Below are 22,587 nucleotides of genomic sequence, written 5' to 3'. Positions count from 1 at the left end.
CTATCAAGCAACTGTCTCACAAATATCACACAGCTATTTCACAACTATCACACACCCATTTCACAACTACCACACAACCATTTCACAACTATCACACAACCATTTCAGAATAATGTCTTGACTTAGATATTCAGCAAATTTTGGGATGAAATATTTTGTAAAGAAATACCATACCTATTTAGTAAAAGCAGAACAAACCCCCCTAAGACACATACAGTACCAGTCAAAAGTTTGGACACACCACCTCATTCAAGGAATTTATTTTATTTTTACAATTTTACAAATTTGTAGAATTATAGTGAAGACACCAAAACTATGAAAAAAACACATATAGAATCATGTAGTAACCCAAAAAGTGTTAAACAAATCAAAATATATTTTATATGTTTGATTCTTCAAAGTAGCCATCCTTGATGACAGCTTTGCACACTCTTGGCATTCTCTCAACCAGGTTCACCTGAAATGCTTTTCCAACAGTCTTGAAGGAGTTCCCACATTTGCTGAGCACTTGCTGGCTGCTTTTCATTCAATCTGCGGTCCAACTCATCCCAAACCATCTCAATTCGGTTGAGGTCGGGTGATTGTGGAGGCCAGGTTATCTGATGCAGCACTCCATCACTCTCATTCTTGGTCAAATAGCCCTTACATAGCCTGAAGGTGTGTTTTGTGTCATTGTCCTGTTGAAAAACAAATGATAGTCCCACTAAGCGCAAACCAGATGGGATGGTGTATTGCTGCAGAATGCTGTGGTAGCCATGCTGGTTAAGTGTGCCTTGAATTCTAAATAAATCACTGACAGTGTCACCAGCAAAGCACCCCCACACCATCACACCTCCTCCTCCATGCTTCACGGTGGGAACCACACATATGGAGATCATCCGTTCACCTACTCTGCGTCTCACAAAGACACAGCGGTTGAATCCAAAAATCTCAAATTTGGACTCATCAGACCAAAGGACAGATTTCCACCAGTCTAATGTCTATTGCTCGTGTTTCTTGGCCCAAGCAAGTCTCTTCTTCTTATTGCTGTCCTTTAGTAGTGTTTTGTTTGCAGCAATTCGACCATGAAGACCTGATTCACAGAGTCTCCTCTGGACAGTTGACGTTGAGATGTGTCTGTTACTTGAACTCTGTGAAGCATTTATTTGGGCTGCAATTTCAGAGGCTGGTAACTCTGGGTCTTCCTTTCCTGTGGCGGTCCTCATGAGAGCTAGTTTCATCATAGCACTTGATGGTTTTTGCGACTGCACTTGAAGAAACTTTAAAAGTTCTGACCTTCATGTCTGAAAGTAATGATGGACTGTCGTTTCTCTTTGCTTATTTGAGCTGATCTTGCCATATGGTCTTTTACCAATTAGGGCTATCTTCTGTATACCACCCCTACCTTATCACAACACAACTGATTGGCTCAACCTTTATTTAATTAAGAAGGAAAGAAATTCCACAAATTAACTTTTAACAAGGCACACCTGTTAATTGAAATGCATTCCAGGTGACTACCTCAAAAAGCTGGTTTGGAGAATGCCAAGAGTGTGCAAAGTCGTCATCAAGGCAAAGAATGGCTGCTTTGAAGAATCTAACATCTAAAATATATTTTGATTCGTTTCAGACTTTTTGGGTTACTACATGATTCCATATGTGTTATTTCACAGTTTTGATTTCTTCACTATTATTATATAATGTAGAAAATAGTCAAAATAAAGAAAAACCCTTGAATGAGTAGGTGTGTCCAAACTTTTGACTGGTACTGTATGTGTACAGAAGTATGGTTTTTATTTGAGCCTGTTAGCTACAGAAGGAAAATAATTGTGCAGCAACAGAAAATGTGGATTATTATGTAATGGCAATTTTTTGTATGGGTTGATACAATTTTCATTAGGTCAAATTAAGTCTGACATTTTAAAATGGAAATTACTAACTTTAGAAATGTTTTTACATCTCGAGTACACTACAGGACAATTATCAGCACCAAAATAGCAATCAAATGAAGTTCCTACATCTGTTTACACACCTGCAGTGAGGTCAAGGTTGTCTCTAATTTCCTTATGGTCACAGGGGTGTGTGAAATCATATATGCTATGCCCCATCAACTCCACCTGGAGAAAAACATTCATATATAAATCACTCAGTGTGTGTGTGTGTGTGCTGTGTCTGTGTGTGTGTGTGTGTGTGTGTGTGTGTGTGTGTGTGTGTTGGTGTGTGTGTGGTGTGTTGTGTGTGTGTGGGTGTGTTGTGTGTGTGTGTGTGTGCTTGTGTGTGTGTGTGTGTGGTGTGTGTGTGTGTAAGTACCTGAGTTAGACCCATGTATCTCTGATGTTATCTGACAGGTAGATCATGTCTCCTTCTGTCGTTACCACGACGACAAAGCCGCCCAGAATCCTCAGGTATAGATCTGTCTCCCCCATCTCCTTCTTTCGCTCCTCCCTCCCCTCCCCGAGCTCCCTGTCTCCCGCCTCCCTCCTCTCCCTGTCTCCCTCCTCCCTCCTCTCTCTCGCTCCCGCCCCCTCCTCTCCTCGTTTCCCTCTCTCCCCCTCCCTCGTTTCCCTCTCTCCCTCCTCGTCCCTCCTCTGTCGGTCAGCAAAGCCTAAGATAAAAGAGACATAAACAAGTGAGTGAGTGAGTGAGTGTGTGAGTGGTTGTGTGTGTGTGTGTGTGTGTGTGTGTGGTGTGTGGTGTGTGTGTGTGTGTGTGTGTGTGTGTGTGTACCAGAGAGCAGTGTGTGTATGCGTAGGTAGCTGATGGTTAGTCGTATGATGGAGGGTTTGTCTAGCTGTGGGCGGAGGGAGGAAGGGAGGGGGAGGAGTTGAGACATGTCAATCAACACCTGAGACTCAGCTCTCCGCCTAGCCCTCGCTGCTTCACAACTCATTATCCTAAGGGAGAGAGACAGAGAGAGAGAAAGATAGAGAGAAATAGTTCAATCACGATGTCAGTGTGGGGTCCATGATGGGTAAACTCTTCATACCCTACATCTAAGGCACACCACAACACCCGCTTTCTATGGAGTTCCATTAATGCCTAAAAAGTGTTGACTACTCTGTACCATCCAAAGGCACATGTCGACTGACTGGTTGTCTTGTGGCGTGAAAGACTGATTCAAAGATTTCCTTGAAGATCGAATAATAAGGAAACAGAGTGGGATTTATTTTATATAGTATTTTCTGCTCGTCTTTATCAAGGTTGCCAGTAATTTTGGACCTGACTGTGTGTTCAAATATACAATGCAGTTACTCAAGCAAATACATGTAGGTGAAATGCACTGTGAATAAGATAATGTATCATTTAAAAACATTTTCATTTGTGAACTGATTCTCTATTTTTAGTTATGATATGAAATGTGTTTTCTGTACTACGATCTGATGTGAAGCTAAAGATCCTACCTCCTCCTCTCTCTCTCCGGGGTCATGCTGTGTAGAGATGGTGCTCTCAGCTCTTCTGCTCCAGATTTTGTAACACAGTTTTCACTCACACCAATCAATAGATGAAAATAAAAGTTGAATAAAGTCTACTAAATGTATTAGTCCGGTCCGTTCGGCTGGTCTGATGGTAGACAGCTGTCGTTTCCTCCACTATCCACTTGTGACTGGCCCCTAAAACCCCAACGCGTGATAGGTCAATTTACTAGGATCCTGCCCCAAAACACACCTTAACATGGTTTATCCACACACGTGTGGAAACACCCTGTGTGTGTGAGACAGAGAGAGAAACAGAGCTAGAGACAGAGAGCAAAATAACACTTGTTGCAGAGTTATGCAGCTATGCTGCCCTCTACTGCCAGTACTGATGTGAACCTGCACCATCACAGGTTGGTTGTCAGGAATCAGGACTTCAATCTGGAACATAGAGGTAGACAGATGGCTCTAGATGGATAGAACCAGTTTCAGCATGGACATTGCCATCGAGGCCTTCCACCATTTTAAAGTGGTCAACTGGGTGGGGGTTCCTATGGGTTGGGAGTGATCAGCCAAAGATCAGAGCATCGTCTTCTTCTTCAAATTGGGCTGTATGGTTTGTAAATGTCTTTAAACTATATCACCGCCACCTAGTGGCCACAATAAAATGAATAACACACAATATTTGTTTCAGGACTCCACCATTGTAGGTGGTGGTGAATCACCAATATTAACTTAATGCTTTTTTCAAACGCAAAATTTAAAAAAAACGTTAAAATGGAGATAGCCTGAATGGCACTGCCCATGTTGTCACAGACACCATAATGGCACAGATACAAAGATGAGTCCTCTTTTTAACAAAGGCGACAAAATTAGGGCAAGAGTTGCTTTCCAAAGAGATATCCGGGATTATAACATACTCTGTTTCACGGAGATATGAATAGCTGGGGACATGCTGTCGGGGATTTTCAGTGCATCGCGCGGACAGGAACAAACATCTATCTGGTAAGAAGAAGGGCGGGGATGTATGTTTCATGATTAATGACTCATGGTGTATTTGTAACAACATACAAGAACTCAAGACCTTTTGTTCACCTGACCTAGAATTCCTCAGAATCAAATGCTGACTGTATTATCTCCCAAGAGATCTCTCCTCGGTTATTGTCACAGCCGTGTATAACCACCTGCAAGCGGGTACCAAGACGGCCATCAAGGAACATCACTGGACTTCATGAAAACTGGAAACCATATATCCTGAGGCTGCATTTATTGTAGCTGGGGATTTTAACAAAGCTAATCTGAGAACAAGGCTCCCTAAATTCTATCAGCATATCGAGTAACACACCTTCCCTCAGTTTACAGAAGAAGAAACTCAAGCCCAATTCAGATTCTCCCCCTCTCCTCCTGTATCTCCCTCCCCTCCTCTATTCCCTTCTCCTCCTGTATCACCCTCCCCTCCTCTACTCCCTTCTTCTCCTCTGCATTTCTGTTTCCAAAACTTCTCATTTACCTCCTTGTCACGACTTCCGCCGAAGTCGGTCCCTCTCCTTGTTTGGGTGGCGTTCGGCGGTCGACGTCACCGGCCTTCTAGCAATCGCTGATCCACTTTTCATTTTCCATTTGTTTTGTATTTGTTTTACACACCTGGTTTCAATCCCCCAATTACTTGTTCATTATTCAACCCTCTGTTCCCCCATGTTTTTTTGTGAGTGATTGTTTGTATGTAGGAAGGTCCGTTAATGTGGACTCTGTTTTTGTATTGCATTTATTTATGTTGAGTAAAATCTGTTTATTTACTCATGTCTGCTGTCCTGCGCCTAACTCCTATACACCAGCTACACACAGACTTCCTTACACTCCTCCCCTACATACTCCTGAACTTCCCCTCTATGCTCCTGAACCTCCTCCCCTCCATAGTCCTGAACCTCCCCTCCATACTCCCGAACCTCCCCTCTATGCTCCTGAACCTCCTCCCCTCCATAGTCCTGAACCTCCCCTCCATACTCCCGAACCTCCCCTCTATGCTCCTGAACCGCCTCCCCTGGTAATGTATTATCAAACTGAAATAAAAAAACAATGCAACTTGATATTTCATATTTTCAATAATATGCAACACTTGATCATTTGCATTAGCACATACCAATTGTTAATTTTTATCTGTAACGTTCTTTGTTTCACGGAAACATGGCTCACCCGAGACATGCTATCGGAGTCGGTACAGCCAGCTGGTTTCTTCACGCTGTAACGTCCTGACCAGAGTTCTTATGTGTTTTGCTTGTTTAGTGTTGGTCAGGACGTGAGCTGGGTGGGAATTCTATGTTGTGTGTCTAGTTCGTCTGTTTCTGTGTCCAGCCTAATATGATTCTCAATCAGAGGCAGCTGTCAATCGTTGTCCCTGAAAGAGAATCATATATAGGTGGCTTGTTTGGTGTTGGGGATTGTGGGTGGTTGTTTCCTGTCTCTGTGTTTGTGTTCTGCACCAGATAGGACTGTTTCGGTTTGCCACATTTTGTTATTTTGTTCGTTGTAAGTGTTCACTGTTTTCGTTTAATTAAACATGTTGAGCACTGGCTACGCTGCGTGTTGGTCCGATCCCTGTTTCACCCCCTCTTCTAGTGAAGAGAGGGAAGGCTGCCGTTACACACGCATCGCGCCGACAGAAACAAACATCTTTCCGGTAAGAAGAAGGGCGGGGTGTATGCCTTATGATTAACGAGACGTGGTGTGATCATAACAACATACAGGAACTCAAGTCCTTCTGTTCACCTGACTTAGAATTCCTCACAATCAAATGCCGACCGCATTATCTACCTAGAGAATTCTCTTCGATCATAATCACAGTCGTGTATATTCCCCCCAAGCAGACACATCGATGGCCCTGAAAGAACTTCATTTGACTCTATGTAAACTGGAAACCACATATCCTGAGGCTGCATTTATTGTAGCTAGGGATTTTAACAAGGCTAATCTGAAAACAAGGCTCCCCAAATTCTATCAGCATATTGATTGCGCAACCAGGGCTGGCAAAACCCTAGATCATTGTTATTCTAACTTCCGCAACTCCATTTTGTTGCTCCCAACCTATAGACAGAAACTAAAACAGGAAGCTCCCGCGCTCAGGCCTGTCCAACACTGGTCCAACCAATCGGATTCCACGCTTCAAGATTGCTTCGATCACATGGACTGGAATATGTTCTGCACTGCGTCGAACAACAACATTGATGAATACGCTGATTCGGTAGGTGGGTTTATTAGCAAGTTCATCTGCGATGTCATACCCACAGCGTCTATTAAAACATTCCCAAACCAGAAACCGTGGATTGATGGCAGCATTCGGGCAAAACTGAAAGCTCAAACCACTGCTTTTAATCAGGGCAAGGTGACCGGAAACATGACCGAATACAAACAGGGTAGCTATTCCCTCAGCAAGGCAATCAAACAAGCTAAGCGTCAGTATAGAGACAAAGTAGAGTCTCGCCTCTTCAACCTCAGGAGGCTGAAGAAATTCGGCTTGTCACCAAAAACACTCACAAACTTTTACAGATGCACAATCGAGAGCATCCTGTCGGGCTGTATCACCTCCTGGTACGGCAACTGCTCCGCCCATAACCGTAAGGCTCTCCAGAGGGTAGTGAGGTCTGCACAACGCATCACCGGGGGCAAACTACCTGCCCTCCAGGACACCTACACCACCCGATGTCACAGGAAGGCCAAAAAGATCATCAAGGACAACAACCACCGGAGCCACCAGGCTGAAAAACAGCTTCTATCTCAAGGCCATCAGACTGTTAAACTACCATCACTAACATTGAGTGGCTGCTGCCAACATACTGACTCAACTCCAGCCACTTTAATAATGGAAAAATTGATGTAATAAATGTATCACTAGCCACTTTAAACAATGCCACTTCATATAATGTTTACATACCCTACATTACTCATCTCATATGTATATACTGTACTCTATTCCATCTACTGCATCTTGCCATCTTGATGTAATAAATTAATCACTAGCCACTTTAAATAATGCCACTTTCATATGTTTACATACCCTACATTACTCATCTCATATGTATATACTGTACTCTATACCATCTACTGCATCTTGCCTATGCCGTTCTATACCATCACTCATTCATATATTTTCTTATGTACATATTCTTATTCATTCCTTTACATTTGTGTGTATAAAGTAGTTGTTGTGAATTTGTTAGATTACTTGTTAGATATTACCGCATTGTCGGAACTAGAAGCACAAGCATTTCGCTACACTCGCATTAACATCTGCTAACCATGTGTATGTGACCAATAAAATTTTATTTTATTTGAATAATAATCACAGTGGTTGTAGAGGGTGCAACAGGTCAGCACCTCAGGAGTAAATGTCAGTAAATGTCAGCCGAGCATTCAGAGTTCGAGACAGCAGGTGTGGTAGAGAGAGAAAGTCGAGAACAGCAGGTCCGGGACAAGGTAGCAGGTCAGGGTTCCATAGCCACAGGCAGAACAGTTGAAACTAGTGCAGCAGCACAACCAGGTGGACTGGGGACAACAAGGAGTCATCAGTCCAGGTAGTCCTGAGGCATGGTCCTAGGGCTCAGGTCCTCCGGGAGGGGGGGGGGAGGGAGAGAATTAGAGAGAGCATACTTAAATTCACACAGGACACCGGATAAGACAGGAGAAATACTCCAGATATAACAGACTGACCCTAGCCCCCCGACACATAAACTACTGCAGCATAAATACTGGAGGCTGAGACAGGAGGAGTCAGGAGACACTGTGTCAAGGTGGTCAGTCACGTGACGTAGTACGCAGTTTGTGGGGACCACTGTTGTCTCGTGACATTACATTCAGAACTACTGGCTAAAGAGTTTACAAGAGAATAAAGGAGAATCCCTTTACAATGCTTAGAAATAGTCTATTCACATTGTACTGCCCCTTAAACCAACGTAAGGAACATATACATTTGAACAGGTGACGAATTCAACTTAAAGAAGTTTCCTCAATGTTGGCTCCATGGATAACTCATTTTCAGAGACGCCTCTGATTGGCAGGTTCTGATTGGTCCTTTGACCAATCAGATCAGCTCTTTTAACAATAATTGGGCAAAAAAATCTAAATTGGGCTGCCTGTGTACATTCAGCCAAAGACTTTGTTGCTCCTGTAAGGGCCTCAGGGCTGCCTGGAGTTCCTCCTGCAATGAGACAATGTTTGAGTTCCTGTCCGACTACACCGCAGACACATGTCAGATCTTACAACGCCTGGATAGGTATTTAACATACAGTATCTACCATTACCATTATATGATATAACAATCCTGGATAGGTATTTAACATACAGTATCAACGATTACATATGATATGACAATCTGATGCCCGACTGCAGTCGATGACGTGGCATGCAACCATTGGATGACGCAATGCAACGCCTGCGCCCGATCTAAAATCGGACAGGAAGTCGAACAATGGGCTTCTTCAACATTGCCAAAAGTAGCAGGGAGCCCACTCTGGAAATGTTCTGTACTTGTAGAGCAGGGTGCCAAACTCGTTCCATGGAGGGCCTAGTGTCTGCAGATTACAGTTTTTTTTCCTTTCAATGAAACCCTAGAAAACTAGGTATGGCGAGTTCCTTACTAGTTACGGATCTTAATTCATCCATCAAGTACAAGGGAGGATCGGAAACCCGCAGACACTCGACCCCCCGTGAAATGAGTTTGACACGTGTTGTAGAGTATATTGTTTAATTGTATCTTGTCCAAAAACAAAACAAATCAAAGGGTCCTTAAGATATTCACTTTTATATATTCAATTATCCATAAATGAATGTACAGAAACTGTATTCTTAATCTAAACACCAGGTTTCAAATGACAACACAACTGTTTGTAGCAGCATCTACAGACTACTTGTAGTGTCTTAAAGAAGGCCTAGGAAGGACAAATTTCCCAGTCACAAATTTCCCAGTCACAAATTTCCCAGTCACAAATTTCCCAGTCACAAATTTCCCAGTCATAAATTTCCCAGTCACAAATTTCCCAGTCACAAATTTCCCAGTCACAAATTTCCCAACTTCATTCAGTTATTTCTCAATACAGTGTTCAACAGTATGCCACACATCCTTCGATCCCCAAATAACCTTTCTTTGGATTTCAGTCCCAAAACATCTTAAATATCTTTGGGCCATTCTTGTATGGAATCGCCCCAATATCTGATAACACATTGCTAATTAACAGATACGAGGATTAGAGCCACATCACAAATATATGTAGATATGTTTCATTTTGAATGAAGCGATAACGATATTGGGGGATAACTAGTATACTTTAATTCAGATGGAGTCAGCCACACTCAGACCCTTCTGTAGGGATGTCAAGGATGCAAGCTGGGGCTACACCAAACACAGAAAYGTTTAGAGAATGAAACCAAAAAGAGAAGCATATTCAAATTATTTTAGAATATTATTGACTTATACCAGAAACCTGAACCTGTTTTGACTGAGTAAAGCCCTCAAGGATTTAGCAGTCTTGTTTTTTCTTTGTTTTTTTTTACTGTCAAACAAAGGTATTGGCTGTAAATATGTTTTGTAAGAAAACGTGACTCCTCACTGCCATGTTCTGCTAACAGCACATAAGTAGCATATACACCGCACACGCAGTCATGCAGCTTGCTTTCATCTATCCCACACAGAGTCCAACCTCCCTCCTTAGCTCTCCATACTGTATGCCTTTACACAGCGCTCCTCACTAGAGGGTGGTAAAGACTCTTGAATGCTCTCTCACACACAACCAGGATGTGGGCAGGTAGTAGGTCACAGTATTTAGAGCAGAGTGAGGACTATAGATAGTAGCATAGACTTAGACACACAGTAAGGAACTGTCACTTCACGCACGCACGCACGCACACACACACAGTCCGATTCCCCTCTATGTTGTGTGTGCACGCCTGTGTTGGGGTACTGCACTCCCTGAGCCCCTAGGCTCATTGATCACATGTCCTAGGACAAAAGAAGGAGGAGGGAGAGAGAGGAGAGGAGGAAAGTGGGGTAAACTAGGGGAGAGAGAGAGGATGAAAGTTTGGGTAAGCTAGGGGGAGGGAGAGAGGAGGAAAGTGGGGGTAAACTAGGGGAGAGAGAGAGGAATGAAGTGGGGTAAGTTAGGGGGAGAGAGAGGGATGAAAGTGGGGTAAGTTAGGGGGAGAGGAGAGGAGTAAAGTGGGGTAAAGTTAGGGGGGAGAGAGAGAGGAGAAAGTGGGGTAAGTTAGGGAGAAGAGATGAGGAAGTGGGGGTAAGTTAGGGGGAGGGAGAGAGGAGAAAGTGGGGTAAGCTTAGGGGGAGGGAGAGAGGAGAAGTGGGTAAGCTAGGGGGAGAGAGAGGATGGAAAGTGGGGTAACCTAGGGGAGAGAGAGAGGAGAAAGTGGGGGTAAACTAGGGGGAGAGAGAGAGGATGAAAGTGGGGTAAACTAGGGGAGAGAGAGAGGATGAAAGTGGGGGTAGCTAGGGGAGAGAGAGGGATGAAAGTGGGGTAAGTAGGGAGGAGAGAGGAGGAAAGTGGGGTAAGCTAGGGGGAGGAGAGGGAGGGTGGGTAAGCTAGGGGGAGAGAGAGAGGAGAAGTGGGACCTAGGGGGAGAGAGAGAAGGAAATGGGTAAGCTAGGGGGTAGAAGAGGAGAAAGGGGTAAGCTAGGGGAAGAGAGAGGAAGAGGGGTACTAGGGGAAGAGAGAGAGGAGGAAAGTGGGGTAAGCTAGGGGAGAGAAGAGGAGAAAGTGGGGTAAGCTAAAGGGGAGAGAGAGAGGAGAAAGTGGGGTAAACTAGGGGGAGAGAGAGAGGAGGAGACGTGGGGGTAAACTAGGGGGAGAGAGAGAGGAGGAAAGTGGGGTAAGCTAGGGGAGAGAGAGAGAAGCTTGGGAGTTAGGGGGAGAGAGAAGGGAAAGTTGGGTTAAAGTTAGGGGAGAGAGAAGGAAAGTGGGGTAAGCTATGGAGAGAGAGAAGGTTGGATAGGGACGAGGAGTGGGGTAACTTTAGGGGGAGAGAGAAGGAAGTGGGTAGTAGGGAGAGAGAGAAGGAAAGTGGGGTATAGTATGGGCTAGCGGGAGAAGCTAGGGAGAGAGGAAAGTGGGTAAGTTAGGGGAGAGAGAGAAAGTTGGGGTAAAGTTAGGGGAGGAGAGAAAGTGGGTTAAGGGTTGGGGGAGAGAGAGAGAGAGAGAAGAGAGAGAGGAGAGAGAGGAGAGAGAGAGAGAGAGAGAGACGAGAGAGAGAGAGAGAGAGAGAGAGAAAGTGGGGTAAGCTGAGTAGAGGGGAGAGAAGAGAGCAGAGAGAGAGAGAGAGAGAGAGAGGAGAGGAGAGGAGAGAGAGAGAGAAGAGAGAGAGAGAGAGGAAGAGAATAGAGAGAGAAAGTGGGGTAAGCTAGGGGAAGAAAGAGAGAGGAAAGAACCAGCCCAGCATCCTCCAGCCCCAGCCCTTCTCTTTTGCTGTGAATGAGAACAAGATCCACAGTGACAAAGCATATCCTAAAGCAAGACAACTCAATATGACACAGCGAGACACACACACACACACACACAGTCTAATAACCTCATCTGATGCATTATTGACGTGATGAAAACATGACAGTGGCATTAAAGGGGTAATCTGCAGTTTCTACATACATTTTTGTACATAAATTAACATTGATTATTGAACAATGTAACTTATAAATGCCTCATGAGCTTAGTTCAACTGTCGTACCCCATCACCCCGAAATATATATATTTTTTTACTCCTGTGTTTGTAAACAATGCAATTGTAAACAAACACTGTAGGGTTTAAACTATCATTTTGATCTCATGGATGGTCAGTCCTTGCAACCATAGCTCTGTCTRTGAATTTGAGAGTGGTAACATTTCTCCATCCCCATAGCTGTTTACTAAAACAGTTGGCGTGGTGGCCGCTTTGTTGTTGTTTCAACTACAGCTTGCCCTTTAAGTCAAACAGTAAAATAGTGTTAGAGTTAGTTTTGCATGGCMCGGTGCCCCGGGTGGGTGGAGTTTGCTCATTTTAGACCATTCCATTGGCACTTAAGTAAAATCTCCACCCACCCGGGCCATGCCAAACAAACTCCACCAGTATGACATTCTCCCTCTCTCTGCTGAACCCAACTGAAATCTCTTTCCTAGTCTCTTTTTTCTCTCTCTTCGTTTTGTCTTTCTCGCAGGGTGTGTAGGGAGGGTGAGGTAAAGGAGTTACTATTACATAAACATTGTAGGAGGAGGAAGAGGAGGAGAGGGCAGGGTCGGCAAGTGGTTGAAGGAGGGGGAGGAAACTGCCATAATCGCAGTGCTACACACACCTACCTCTGTGTTGGCCGCATCACTACATGATAAGTGCACAACTTGTATGGGTTTCTGAGGTAAACTGGGTCTGTCAGCTTCTCTCTCTGACCCCTTTCCTTCTTTCTCTGTATTCCTCAATTGAAGCTCTCCATTAAACTGGACTGTGTCATCTGTACTCTGAATGACTCTTTGGCGTTTATGGTCTCTCCATTGAGACTGCTGAGAGAGCAATGCTACTCAGGAAGCACTCTCACACACACACACCTGATGGTCTCTGGCGAATGCTACATTAAACATTTAGCAAACCACTCTGGGTCTCTGTGACATCATCTCTTAGCACCACTCAGCTTCAGCATTAATAGTATGTATAATGTCTCTGAGAACGATAACGTTTCTCACACTCTCGCTCTCATTCTGATTCACTGGGCTAGAGCGGTCTCCTGTCAGAGCAGACACATTGATTTATATATATATTGATCGCAGGTTAAATGTGTGTGTGCGTTTGTGTGAATGAGGAGAGGAATTCCTGTTGCTTACCAAGTAGGTCTCAAGATCCTAAGACCATGCTGCCATCGGGATCTCAGCGAGGCCAATGTSTAGACCTACAACTGTCCCGAATCCTGACACTGTCAATAATCGTTACATGCAAAATGGGTTTGGAAACCTCAGAAACTACTTTCATATCACCCCAAAATGATTTTACAAATACAAAGATACAGAGAGCCGTTTTAACAGATTCCCACAGGGGTTCTTTGTGCGTTTCCCTGAAATACGACACTTCCTGAGCTAATGGAAACTCGCAAGGTAACAAACCAAAAATGTTGTCTCAAAGCCATAGCTGCGGGAAGTATACTGAACAAAAATATAAATGCAMCATTGGTCCCATGTTTCATGAGCTGAAAAAGAAAATCCCAGAAATGTCCCATATGCACAAAAAGCTTATTTCTCTCTAATTTTGTCCACATATTTGTTTACATCCCTGTTAGTGAGCATTTATCCTTTGCCAAGATAATCCATCCACCTGACAGGTGTGGCAAGACACTCATTCCACAGGCGCACCTTGTGCTAGGGACAATATAAGACCACTCTAAAATGTGCAGTTTTGTCACACAACACAATGCCACAGATGTCTCAAGTTTTCATAGTCACTCAAACCATTTTCCACTTTATATTATCTTTATTATCATCTTCTTCTTCACCAGATCTTCCAGAAGGCTTGTGCAATCCCCCACTCCCTATTTATTCAGAATATGTTCCACTTTCTTCCTTTTTTCTTGTCCACCATCTTACCGCGTCTCAGCTCATCACCAACCACTCAGACACTGAGGTCCGGTTCTAGTGCTCCACCGTTCACGCCAGAAATGAACTTGCAAACAGCCAGAGCTTCAGTAGTGGCTGGCTGGCTGGCTGGCTGGCTGGCTGGCTGGCTGGCTTCTTCTTCTTCTTCTTCTTAGTTCCAAGGACTCAAATTGGAAATCTGCCCGTTTAATAAATACCTGACCATAGAGTACTCCTGCCATGGGCGCCATCTGCCATCACGTGACCATAGAGGTGGGTAGAGGGCGATAACCAATCAGAGAATTCTGTACTGCTGGAATAGTTCTCATGGCCTAACTTTTTGTTGATAGTATGACCATCTGTAAATCATCTAGAGTATATCACAAAAGTGAGTACACCCCTCACATTTTTGTAAATATTTGAGTATATCTTTTCATGTGACAACACTGAAGAAATGACACTTTGCTACAATGTAAAGTAGTGAGTGTACAGCTTGTATAACAGTGTAAATTTGCTGTCCCCTCAAAATAACTCAACACACAGCCATTAATGTCTAAACCGCTGGCAACAAAAGTGAGTACACCCCTAAGTGAAAATGTCCAAATTGGGCCCAATTAGCCATTTTCCCTCCCCGGTGTCATGTGACTCGTTAGTGTTACAAGGTCTCAGGTGTGAATGGGGAGCAGGTGTGTTAAATTTGGTGTCATCGCTCTCACACTCCCTCATACTGACTGGTCACTGGAAGTTCAACATGGCAYCTCATCGCAAAGAACTCTCTGAGGATCTGAAAAAAATWATTGTTGCTCTACATAAAGATGGCCTGGGCTATAAGAAGATTGCCAAGACCCTGAAACTGAGCTGCAGCACGGTGGCCAAGACCATACAGCGGTTTAACTGGACAGGTTCCACTCAGAACAGGCCTCGCCATGGTCGACCAAAGAAGTTGAGTGCACGTGCTCAGCGTCATATCCAGAGGTTGTCTTTGGGAAATAGACGTATGAGTGCTGCCAGCATTGCTGCAGAGGTTGAAGGGTTGGGGGGGTCAGCCTGTCAGTGCTCAGACCATACGCCGTACACTGCATCAAATTGGTCTGCATTGCTGTCGTCCCAGAAGGAAGCCTCTTCTAAAGATGATGCACAAGAAAGCCCGCAAACAGTTTGCTGAAGACAAGCAGACTAAGGACATGGATTACTGGAACCATGTCCTGTGGTCTGATGAGACCAAGATAAACTTATTTGGTTCAGATGGTGTCAAGCGTGTGTGGCGGCAACCAGGTGAGGAGTACAAAGACAAGTGTGTCTTGCCTACAGTCAAGCATGGTGGTGGGAGTGTCATGGTCTGGGGCTGCATGAGTGCTGCCAGCATTGGGGAGCTACAGTTCATTGAGGGAACCATGAATGCCAACATGTACTGTGACATACTGAAGMAGAGCATGATCCCCTCCCTTCGGAGACTGGGCCGCAGGGCAGTATTCCAACATGATAACGACCCCAAACACACCTCCAAGACGACCACTGCCTTGCTAAAGAAGCTGAGAGTAAAGGTGATGGACTGGTCAAGCATGTCTCCAGACCTAAACCCTATTGAGCATCTGTGGGGCATCCTCAAACGGAAGGTGGAGGAGTGCAAGGTCTCTAACATCCACCAGCTCCGTGGTCGTCGTCGTCATTGAGGAGTGGAAGAGGACTCCAGTGGCAACCTGTGAAGCTCTGGTGAACTCCATGCCCAAGAGGGTTAAGGCAGTGCTGGAAAATGATGGTGGCCACACAAAATATTGACACTTTGGGCCCAATTTGGTCATTTTCACTTRGGGGTGTAYTCACTTTTGTTGCCAGCGGTTTAGACATTAATGGCTGTGTGTTGAGTTATTTTGAGGGGACAGCAAATTTACACTGTTATACAAGCTGTRCACTCACTACTTTACATTGTAGCAAAGTGTCATTTCTTCAGTGTTGTCACATGAAAAGATATACTCAAATATTTACAAAAATGTGAGGGGTGTACTCACTTTTGTGATATACTGTATATGGGAATATCCAAATAAATTGTGACCGCACAGAAATCAGGTTGAAGTGTAGCTTTGTGTTTTCTTTAAGTTTTTGTCCTGCACTGTAAAATGGCTATGGCATGGAACTCCACATGTTTTTGTAAAATAGACCTGGGCCCATTTTTTCAAAACTTTGAATCTGGATCAGATTCATCTGGATTCTGTAATCCTCTTTTTTGCTATCCAAGATCCGATCGATCTGGTTGTTTTTTAGCYGTTTGTTTGTCTGTGGAAAAATAAGCGGATMGGATCATTCTGATCMAGATGCCACAATATCAAAATCACAGAATCTGGATTTTTTTTAGCTTTGAACTGGCCTACACATTGCCATCTACTGGACAGGTTGTGTTACTACTTCTATACTGTCAAAGGGAAACAAAGATGAGGAAACTCATTAAAGTAAGAGAAAAATAGAGCCTGCATATCACTTAAGTAGAAGCATTTAATTGACACTTCGCAATGTAACAACTGACCACATATCTATACTAGGATCAATTAAACATAATAAACCTTTGGTTGTCAGATTTAATTTAGTTGCATTGACATTTCTTGGTCGTAGTGGCTTTCACTTCTAAATCCACCCTGAATCCATCCTTCCAGTGGGATAAAGATAATCCCCATTTTCATCACAAAAACCATCTTAATCACTACCTTTGACTTTCGAAAAACACAAAAATGAAATTTGATCCTGATTAAAGGTCAGATTAGATGACCAAATCCTTATCCCTATCTGTAGGTTCGGAATCAAATTTTCCCGAAATCACATAACTTGCTGCCTCCGCTGTTTTGCTGTCAAGCCAAGCCTACTGCTGGACCAACCCTACTGCTGGACCAACTCTACATGATGGTGATTCAGTGTGCAATAAAGGCTTTGCTTCATTCCTTGCATGGATGATCAACAGAATAGATGAGAATAATGTCATCTTTTTTTGGGGGGGGTGGGGCTCGTGGATTGGGCAGGTGAAGACTATAGGCCAGGGGTGTTCAGTTCTTACCTTATGAGGTCCGGTGCCTGCTGGTTTTCTGTTCTACCTCATAACTAATTGCACACACCTGGTATCCCAGGTCTAAATCRATCCCTGATTAGATGGGAACAATGAAAAAATGCAGTGGAACTGGCTTCCAGGTCCAGAGTTGAGTTTGAGGGTTGTAGATAATGGCCACCCAGTCAACAAAATGATGTTGAAATTAGGTTCATTTKGGGTTTTGAATGAAAGTCGAAAATATGTATTTTCCGGATATTGAAAAGACGTCATTTACAGAAGTTGAAAATACGTATTTTACGKACGTTGAAAAGACAACATTATTTCTACASCCAAATTTCAATCCGTATATGCATTCACTTATATCTTCATGTCAATGAAGAAAGCATTATCAAATTCAACATTTTTTTATTAAAATAGGAAAATAAAGAAAAATGAAGATTGCAGTATGGAATATGTATTATGTCTCCTGTCACATTCACTTACAGTGCCTTCGGAAAGTGTTCAGACCCCATTAACTTTTTCCACATTTTGTTACAGCCTTATTCTAAAATAGATGTCATTGTTTTTTCCCCTCTTCAATCTACACACAATACCCCATAATGACAAAGCAAAAATAGTTTTGACATTTTTGCAAATGTATTAAAAATTAAAAACTATCACATTTACATAAGTATTCAGGCCCTTTACTCAGTACTTTGTTGAACTACCTTTGTCAGAGATTTCAGCCTTGAGTTCTTGGGTATGACACTACAAGCTTGGCACACCTGTATTTGGGGGAGTTTCTCCCATTCTTCTCTGCAGAKCTCCTCAAGCTCTGTCAGGTTGGATGGGGAGCATCACTGCACAGCTATTTTCAGGTCTCTAGAGCTGTTTGATCGGGTTGAAGTCCGGGCTCTGGCTTGGCCACTCAAGGACATTCAGAGACTTGGCCCCGAAGCCACTGCGTTGTCTTGGCTGTGTGCTTAGGGTCATTGTCCTGTTGGAAGGTGAACCTTCGCCCCAGTCTGACATCCTGAGTGCTCTGGAGTAGGTTTTCATCAAGGATCTCGCTGTACTTTGCTCCCTTCATCTTTCCCTCGATCCTGACTAGTCTCCCAGTCCCTGAACAACATTCCCACAGCATGATGCTGCCACCACCATGCTTCACCGTAGGAATGGTATTGGCAAGATGATGAGTGGTGACTGGTTTCCTYCAGACGTGACTCTTGGCATTCAGGMCAAAGACTTCAATCTTGGTTTCATCAGACCAGRGAATCTTGTTTCTCCTGGTCTGAGAGTCCTTTAGGTGCCTTTTAGAMAACTCCAAGCGGGCTGTCATGTGCCYTTTACTGAGGAGTGGCTTCCGTCTGGCCACTCYACCATTGGTGGAGTGCTGCAGAGATGGTTGTCCTTCTGGAAGGTTCYCTCATCTCCACAGAGGAACTCTGGATCTCTGTCAGAGTGACCATTGGGTTCTTGGTCACCTCCYTTACCAAGGCCCTTCTCCCCCGWTTGCTCAGTTTGGCCGGGAGACCACCTCTATGAAGAGTCTTTGTGGTTCCAAACTTCTTCCATTTAAGAATGATGAAGGCCATTGTTCTTGGGGACCTTCAATGCTGCAGAAATGTTTTGGTACCCTTCCTCAGATCTGTGCCTCAACACAATCCTGTCTCGGAGCTCTACGGACAATTCCTTATTCCTCATGGCTTGGTTTTTGCTCTGTCAACTGTGGGACCTTATAGATAGGTGYGTGCCTTTCCAAATAATGTCCAATCAATTGAATTTACCRMAGGTGGACTMAAAWYAAGTTGTAGAAACATCTCAAGGATGATCAATGGAAACAGGATGCACCTGAGCTCAATTTCAAGTCTCATAGCAAAGGGTCTAAATACTTATGTTATACATCTTTTTATACATTTACAAAAGCTTCTAAAAACCTGTTTTCGCTTTGTCAATATGGGGTATAATGTGTAGATTACTGAGGGGAAAAAATAATTGTATGCATTTTAGAATGAGGCTGTAATGTAACAAAATTTGGAAAAAGTGAAGGGGTATGAATACTTTCGTAATGCATTGTATGTTAGCTTTTTCAAACGCTTTAGAACTGACAGTGACCATATTCAAAGTTTCCAGACCATCAGAAAAAGTATCAGAACACTTCCAACTACAATAGAATTCTCAGTAAGTTACAGAAAAGTTGTTCTTGCTATGATTTGTATATGTGGTTGTTTATCTACCTTAGTTTCATATACTGACTGTAAGTTGCTCTGTAAAGGTCRTGTCTGCTATAAGCCCAAAATATAAATGTAAACAGGAACACTTGCAAAGCATGCTGAGTATTATTCTAATTAGCTCCACCCTCAAACAAGACCAAATTTGCTCTGTCTCGGCGTCAATGTCTCACAAGTTTGGACCGCGTTACAGTAGAGTACAGTTTAGTTCAGTACAGTTTAGATCAGCAGAGTATAGTACAGTATATTATACTGCACTACACTAATACTCTACATTACTGTGCTGAACTCTGCTATACTGTACTGTCTTAACTTGTGAAACATAGACATCTATGAATGGTTCAGATTTGGTCTGGACAAAACAAAGTACATCTGTGGATGTTGAAATCAAGGCCAGGGCGGACGGACCAAATTTCAACATCCATGAACGTCGACGTTTGACGGTGGTCAATGGGCAGTGATCCTTTAGGCCACRTTGATGTCACATATCAACTTATCTCGGTCAGACCAATGATGAATTCAAGACAAGAGAGCAAGGGTTTTTAAAAGTCTTCAAACAGAATCCGTACAATAGTCGTTTTCCTTTACAGCTCGCGAACCGCTGATTCACACCGAATAATACTGCTACCCCGCTCTGATTACATGACTGCTCAAAAATCCTGCTCAACTCTCGCGTGACTCTCTCTGCTCTTCCCCGGTCTCTCTCCACCTCCGCCAACCCCTCCCTTCTCTCTCTCTCCCAGCCTGTCAGTGCCGTAGCTAGTATCCGAGGTGAAGAATCCTCCCCTAGACCCAGAGAGCGACCCAGCCTGCCGTAAACCTGACCGAGGCTTGGAGCCCACTCTCAGCCATGGCTACTACTATCGTTACCTCCACCCGCTTTACAGATGAATACCAACTCTACGAGGAGCTCGGGAAGTAAGCGACTGTCGTCATTAGCTAGCCTTGCTACTGCTGTGCTCTGCCTTGCCGTCTGTCTTTCCTTCTTCTCCCCACCCCGTACGCTACTCGCTCCTTCTTTAGCCAGCTAACTAACTGGGATAGCCTGATCCTATTGTCTTTATCTGGTTGTTGACAAAATGCAGCTATATTGTGTGTCGTAGGTTAGGGACAGAACTTACAGCGTATTTATTTACTGCACCCTGTCTGTAATTGCGATAGCACAGCTAGCCATGTCTACTAGTGTGTCAACGCCTTGTCTTTCCGTCTGCTGAATTAGTCAGGCAGGAAGCGTTTGAGCGAAAGYACTCTGACATTTGCTGGCATGGCACGTTGGCAGCCTGCTTGACAGCGCTGAATGTTAGCATGCATGCTAGCTAGTTTAACTGTCTGTTTGTAGAATATTAGGCGATTTGTCTCTACTGCAGTTGTCGAACGTAGACGATAGTTATAGCCCACACCGCCTCCTTCCAAAGCAGAATTATGTTTGCACATTATGTAAAACACCACCCGCTTTCACGCAGCAGCCGTTCATAAATGCCATATGTAGCGTTATAAGCCTCTCAGCACAGACTATGCCGCTGTGGCTTAAAAGTGCAGGGGTGATGCTGTTTCTCGGAATCTCGATGGCTTGTTTTTTTCCCCCCTGAGAGAACCGGGCCGTTGTATTATTACGGGCATCTGTCGGAGGCACGATCCTCTCTGGACTGTGTAGATGGATGTCTTGTATTATTATTCCGTTAGCCCCAGACCCTGGGTATAGTCGGTGTGTCTAGGGCTTCTCTTATCTCTCTGGCATTTTATTGATCCACTGATTGGTTGATCAAAGTGCACACACCTGGGGTGCGTTCTGTAGGGCACAACGTTGTGGACATTTCAGATAGTAATRTATGTATAACAGAGATGTTTCTCTGACATGTAGTCTACTCTTGTCGTTATCAACAACAACGGTGTAGTGATATAGGGGGAACAATCAGTGGTTCTTGAACCAGTAACTCAGCAGTTACAGGGAAAGGCACATATTTTATTAATATACACTGAGTTCACAAAACATTAGGAACACCTGCTCTCATGACAGGCTGACCAGGTGAAAGCTATGATCCCWTATTGATGTCGCCTGTTAAATCCACTTCAATCGGTGTAGATGAARGGGAGGAGACRTGTTAAAGAAGGATTTTTRAACCTTGAGACAATTGAGACATGGATTGTGTATGTGTRCCATTGAGGGTGAATTGGCAAGACAAAATATTTAAGTGCCTTTGAACGGGGTATGGTTGTAGTTGCCAYGCGCACTGKTTTGAGTGTCAAGAACTGCAACGCTGCTGGGTTTTTCACRCTCAACAGTTTCCTGTGTGTATCAAGAATGGTCCACTACCCAAAGRGAATCCAGCCAACTTGACACAACTATGTGATTCATTGGAGTCAAAATGGGCCAACATCCCTGTGGAATGCTTTCGACACTTTGTAGAGTCCATGGCCCGAAGAATTGAGGCTGTTTTGAGTGCAAAAGGGGGTGCAACTCAATATTATGAAAGGTGTTCCTAATGTTTTGTAGACTGTTTATATAACATGSCATTTAGGAGACACTTACAGTGCTGCGTTTAAAAATGTTCTTATGGGTGGCCCCAGCAGGAATCAAACMCACATTCCTGGTGTTGCAATCATCATGCTATACCAACAGATCTACGCAGTTACTGTAGCAGTGGGCTAGTGCCAGTGAGCTAGGAGAGGAGTTTAACTCTCTGTCCTCTAGTTTAGGTGTGGCCACCCCTCCTGGAGGGCTACTGGCTCATGCCTGCAGGGTTTAGCCTAGTTTCAGCTCTGCTCTAACACACCTGTTAAATCTAAGACTTTTATTCGCTGTGTGATCGAGCAGGGCTGGTCCAAAAGCATGCTCCGCCAATAGCCGTAGGAGAGGGTTGGTCATCCCAGCTCTATTGTACATACAGTGGTAGCTAGCCTAAAGTGTATACTACAGCAAATCTAATCCTGGTCTGCGGTACGACTGGTTTTCTCTAGAAGGTCTGCTTAGTAGTTCATTGATTTACGAGGGGAAGGAAGATAACCAGCGGTGCTGTGGACCTGTATTTGAGAAGAGGAGCTCTGTAATCTGGGTGTCCTTAATTATGGCAGACTGTCATCGTTTCCAGTGTGTCCTGCATGTTTGTTGCAAAAAAATAAAAATCCCCCAACCCAGAACTGACCGTTGCTTTCCTTGTTTCCAGGGGAGCGTTTTCAGTGGTGCGCAGATGTGTGAAGAAGTCATCAGGTCAGGAGTTCGCCGCCAAAATCATCAACACCAAGAAACTCTCCGCCAGAGGTACAGTAACACACACACACACACACACACACACACACACACACACACACACACACACACACACACACACACACACACACACACACACACAGAGGAAAAGYGGTGCGCCACTGCT

General features: G+C 44.0%; 1 protein-coding gene across 1 annotated transcript in view; it reads left to right on the top strand.

Moving 5' to 3' along the window:
• The first annotated feature begins 19,922 nt into the window (after positions 1–19,922).
• The window catches only part of LOC111977542 (calcium/calmodulin-dependent protein kinase type II subunit gamma), a 43,952-nt gene continuing 41,287 nt past the window's right edge, over positions 19,923–22,587 (top strand). The window contains 2 exon segments of the mRNA XM_070448219.1: positions 19,923–20,131; positions 22,378–22,472. Of these exon segments, the coding sequence (XP_070304320.1) occupies positions 20,064–20,131; positions 22,378–22,472 (163 nt within the window). The 5' untranslated portion in view covers positions 19,923–20,063.

Source organism: Salvelinus sp. IW2-2015, linkage group LG18 (genome assembly GCF_002910315.2).
Source record: "Salvelinus sp. IW2-2015 linkage group LG18, ASM291031v2, whole genome shotgun sequence".
Lineage (NCBI taxonomy): Eukaryota > Metazoa > Chordata > Actinopteri > Salmoniformes > Salmonidae > Salvelinus > Salvelinus sp. IW2-2015.
The sequence above is the reverse complement of the archived record's forward strand: the minus strand, read 5'-3'. Positions and strand labels throughout refer to the sequence as shown.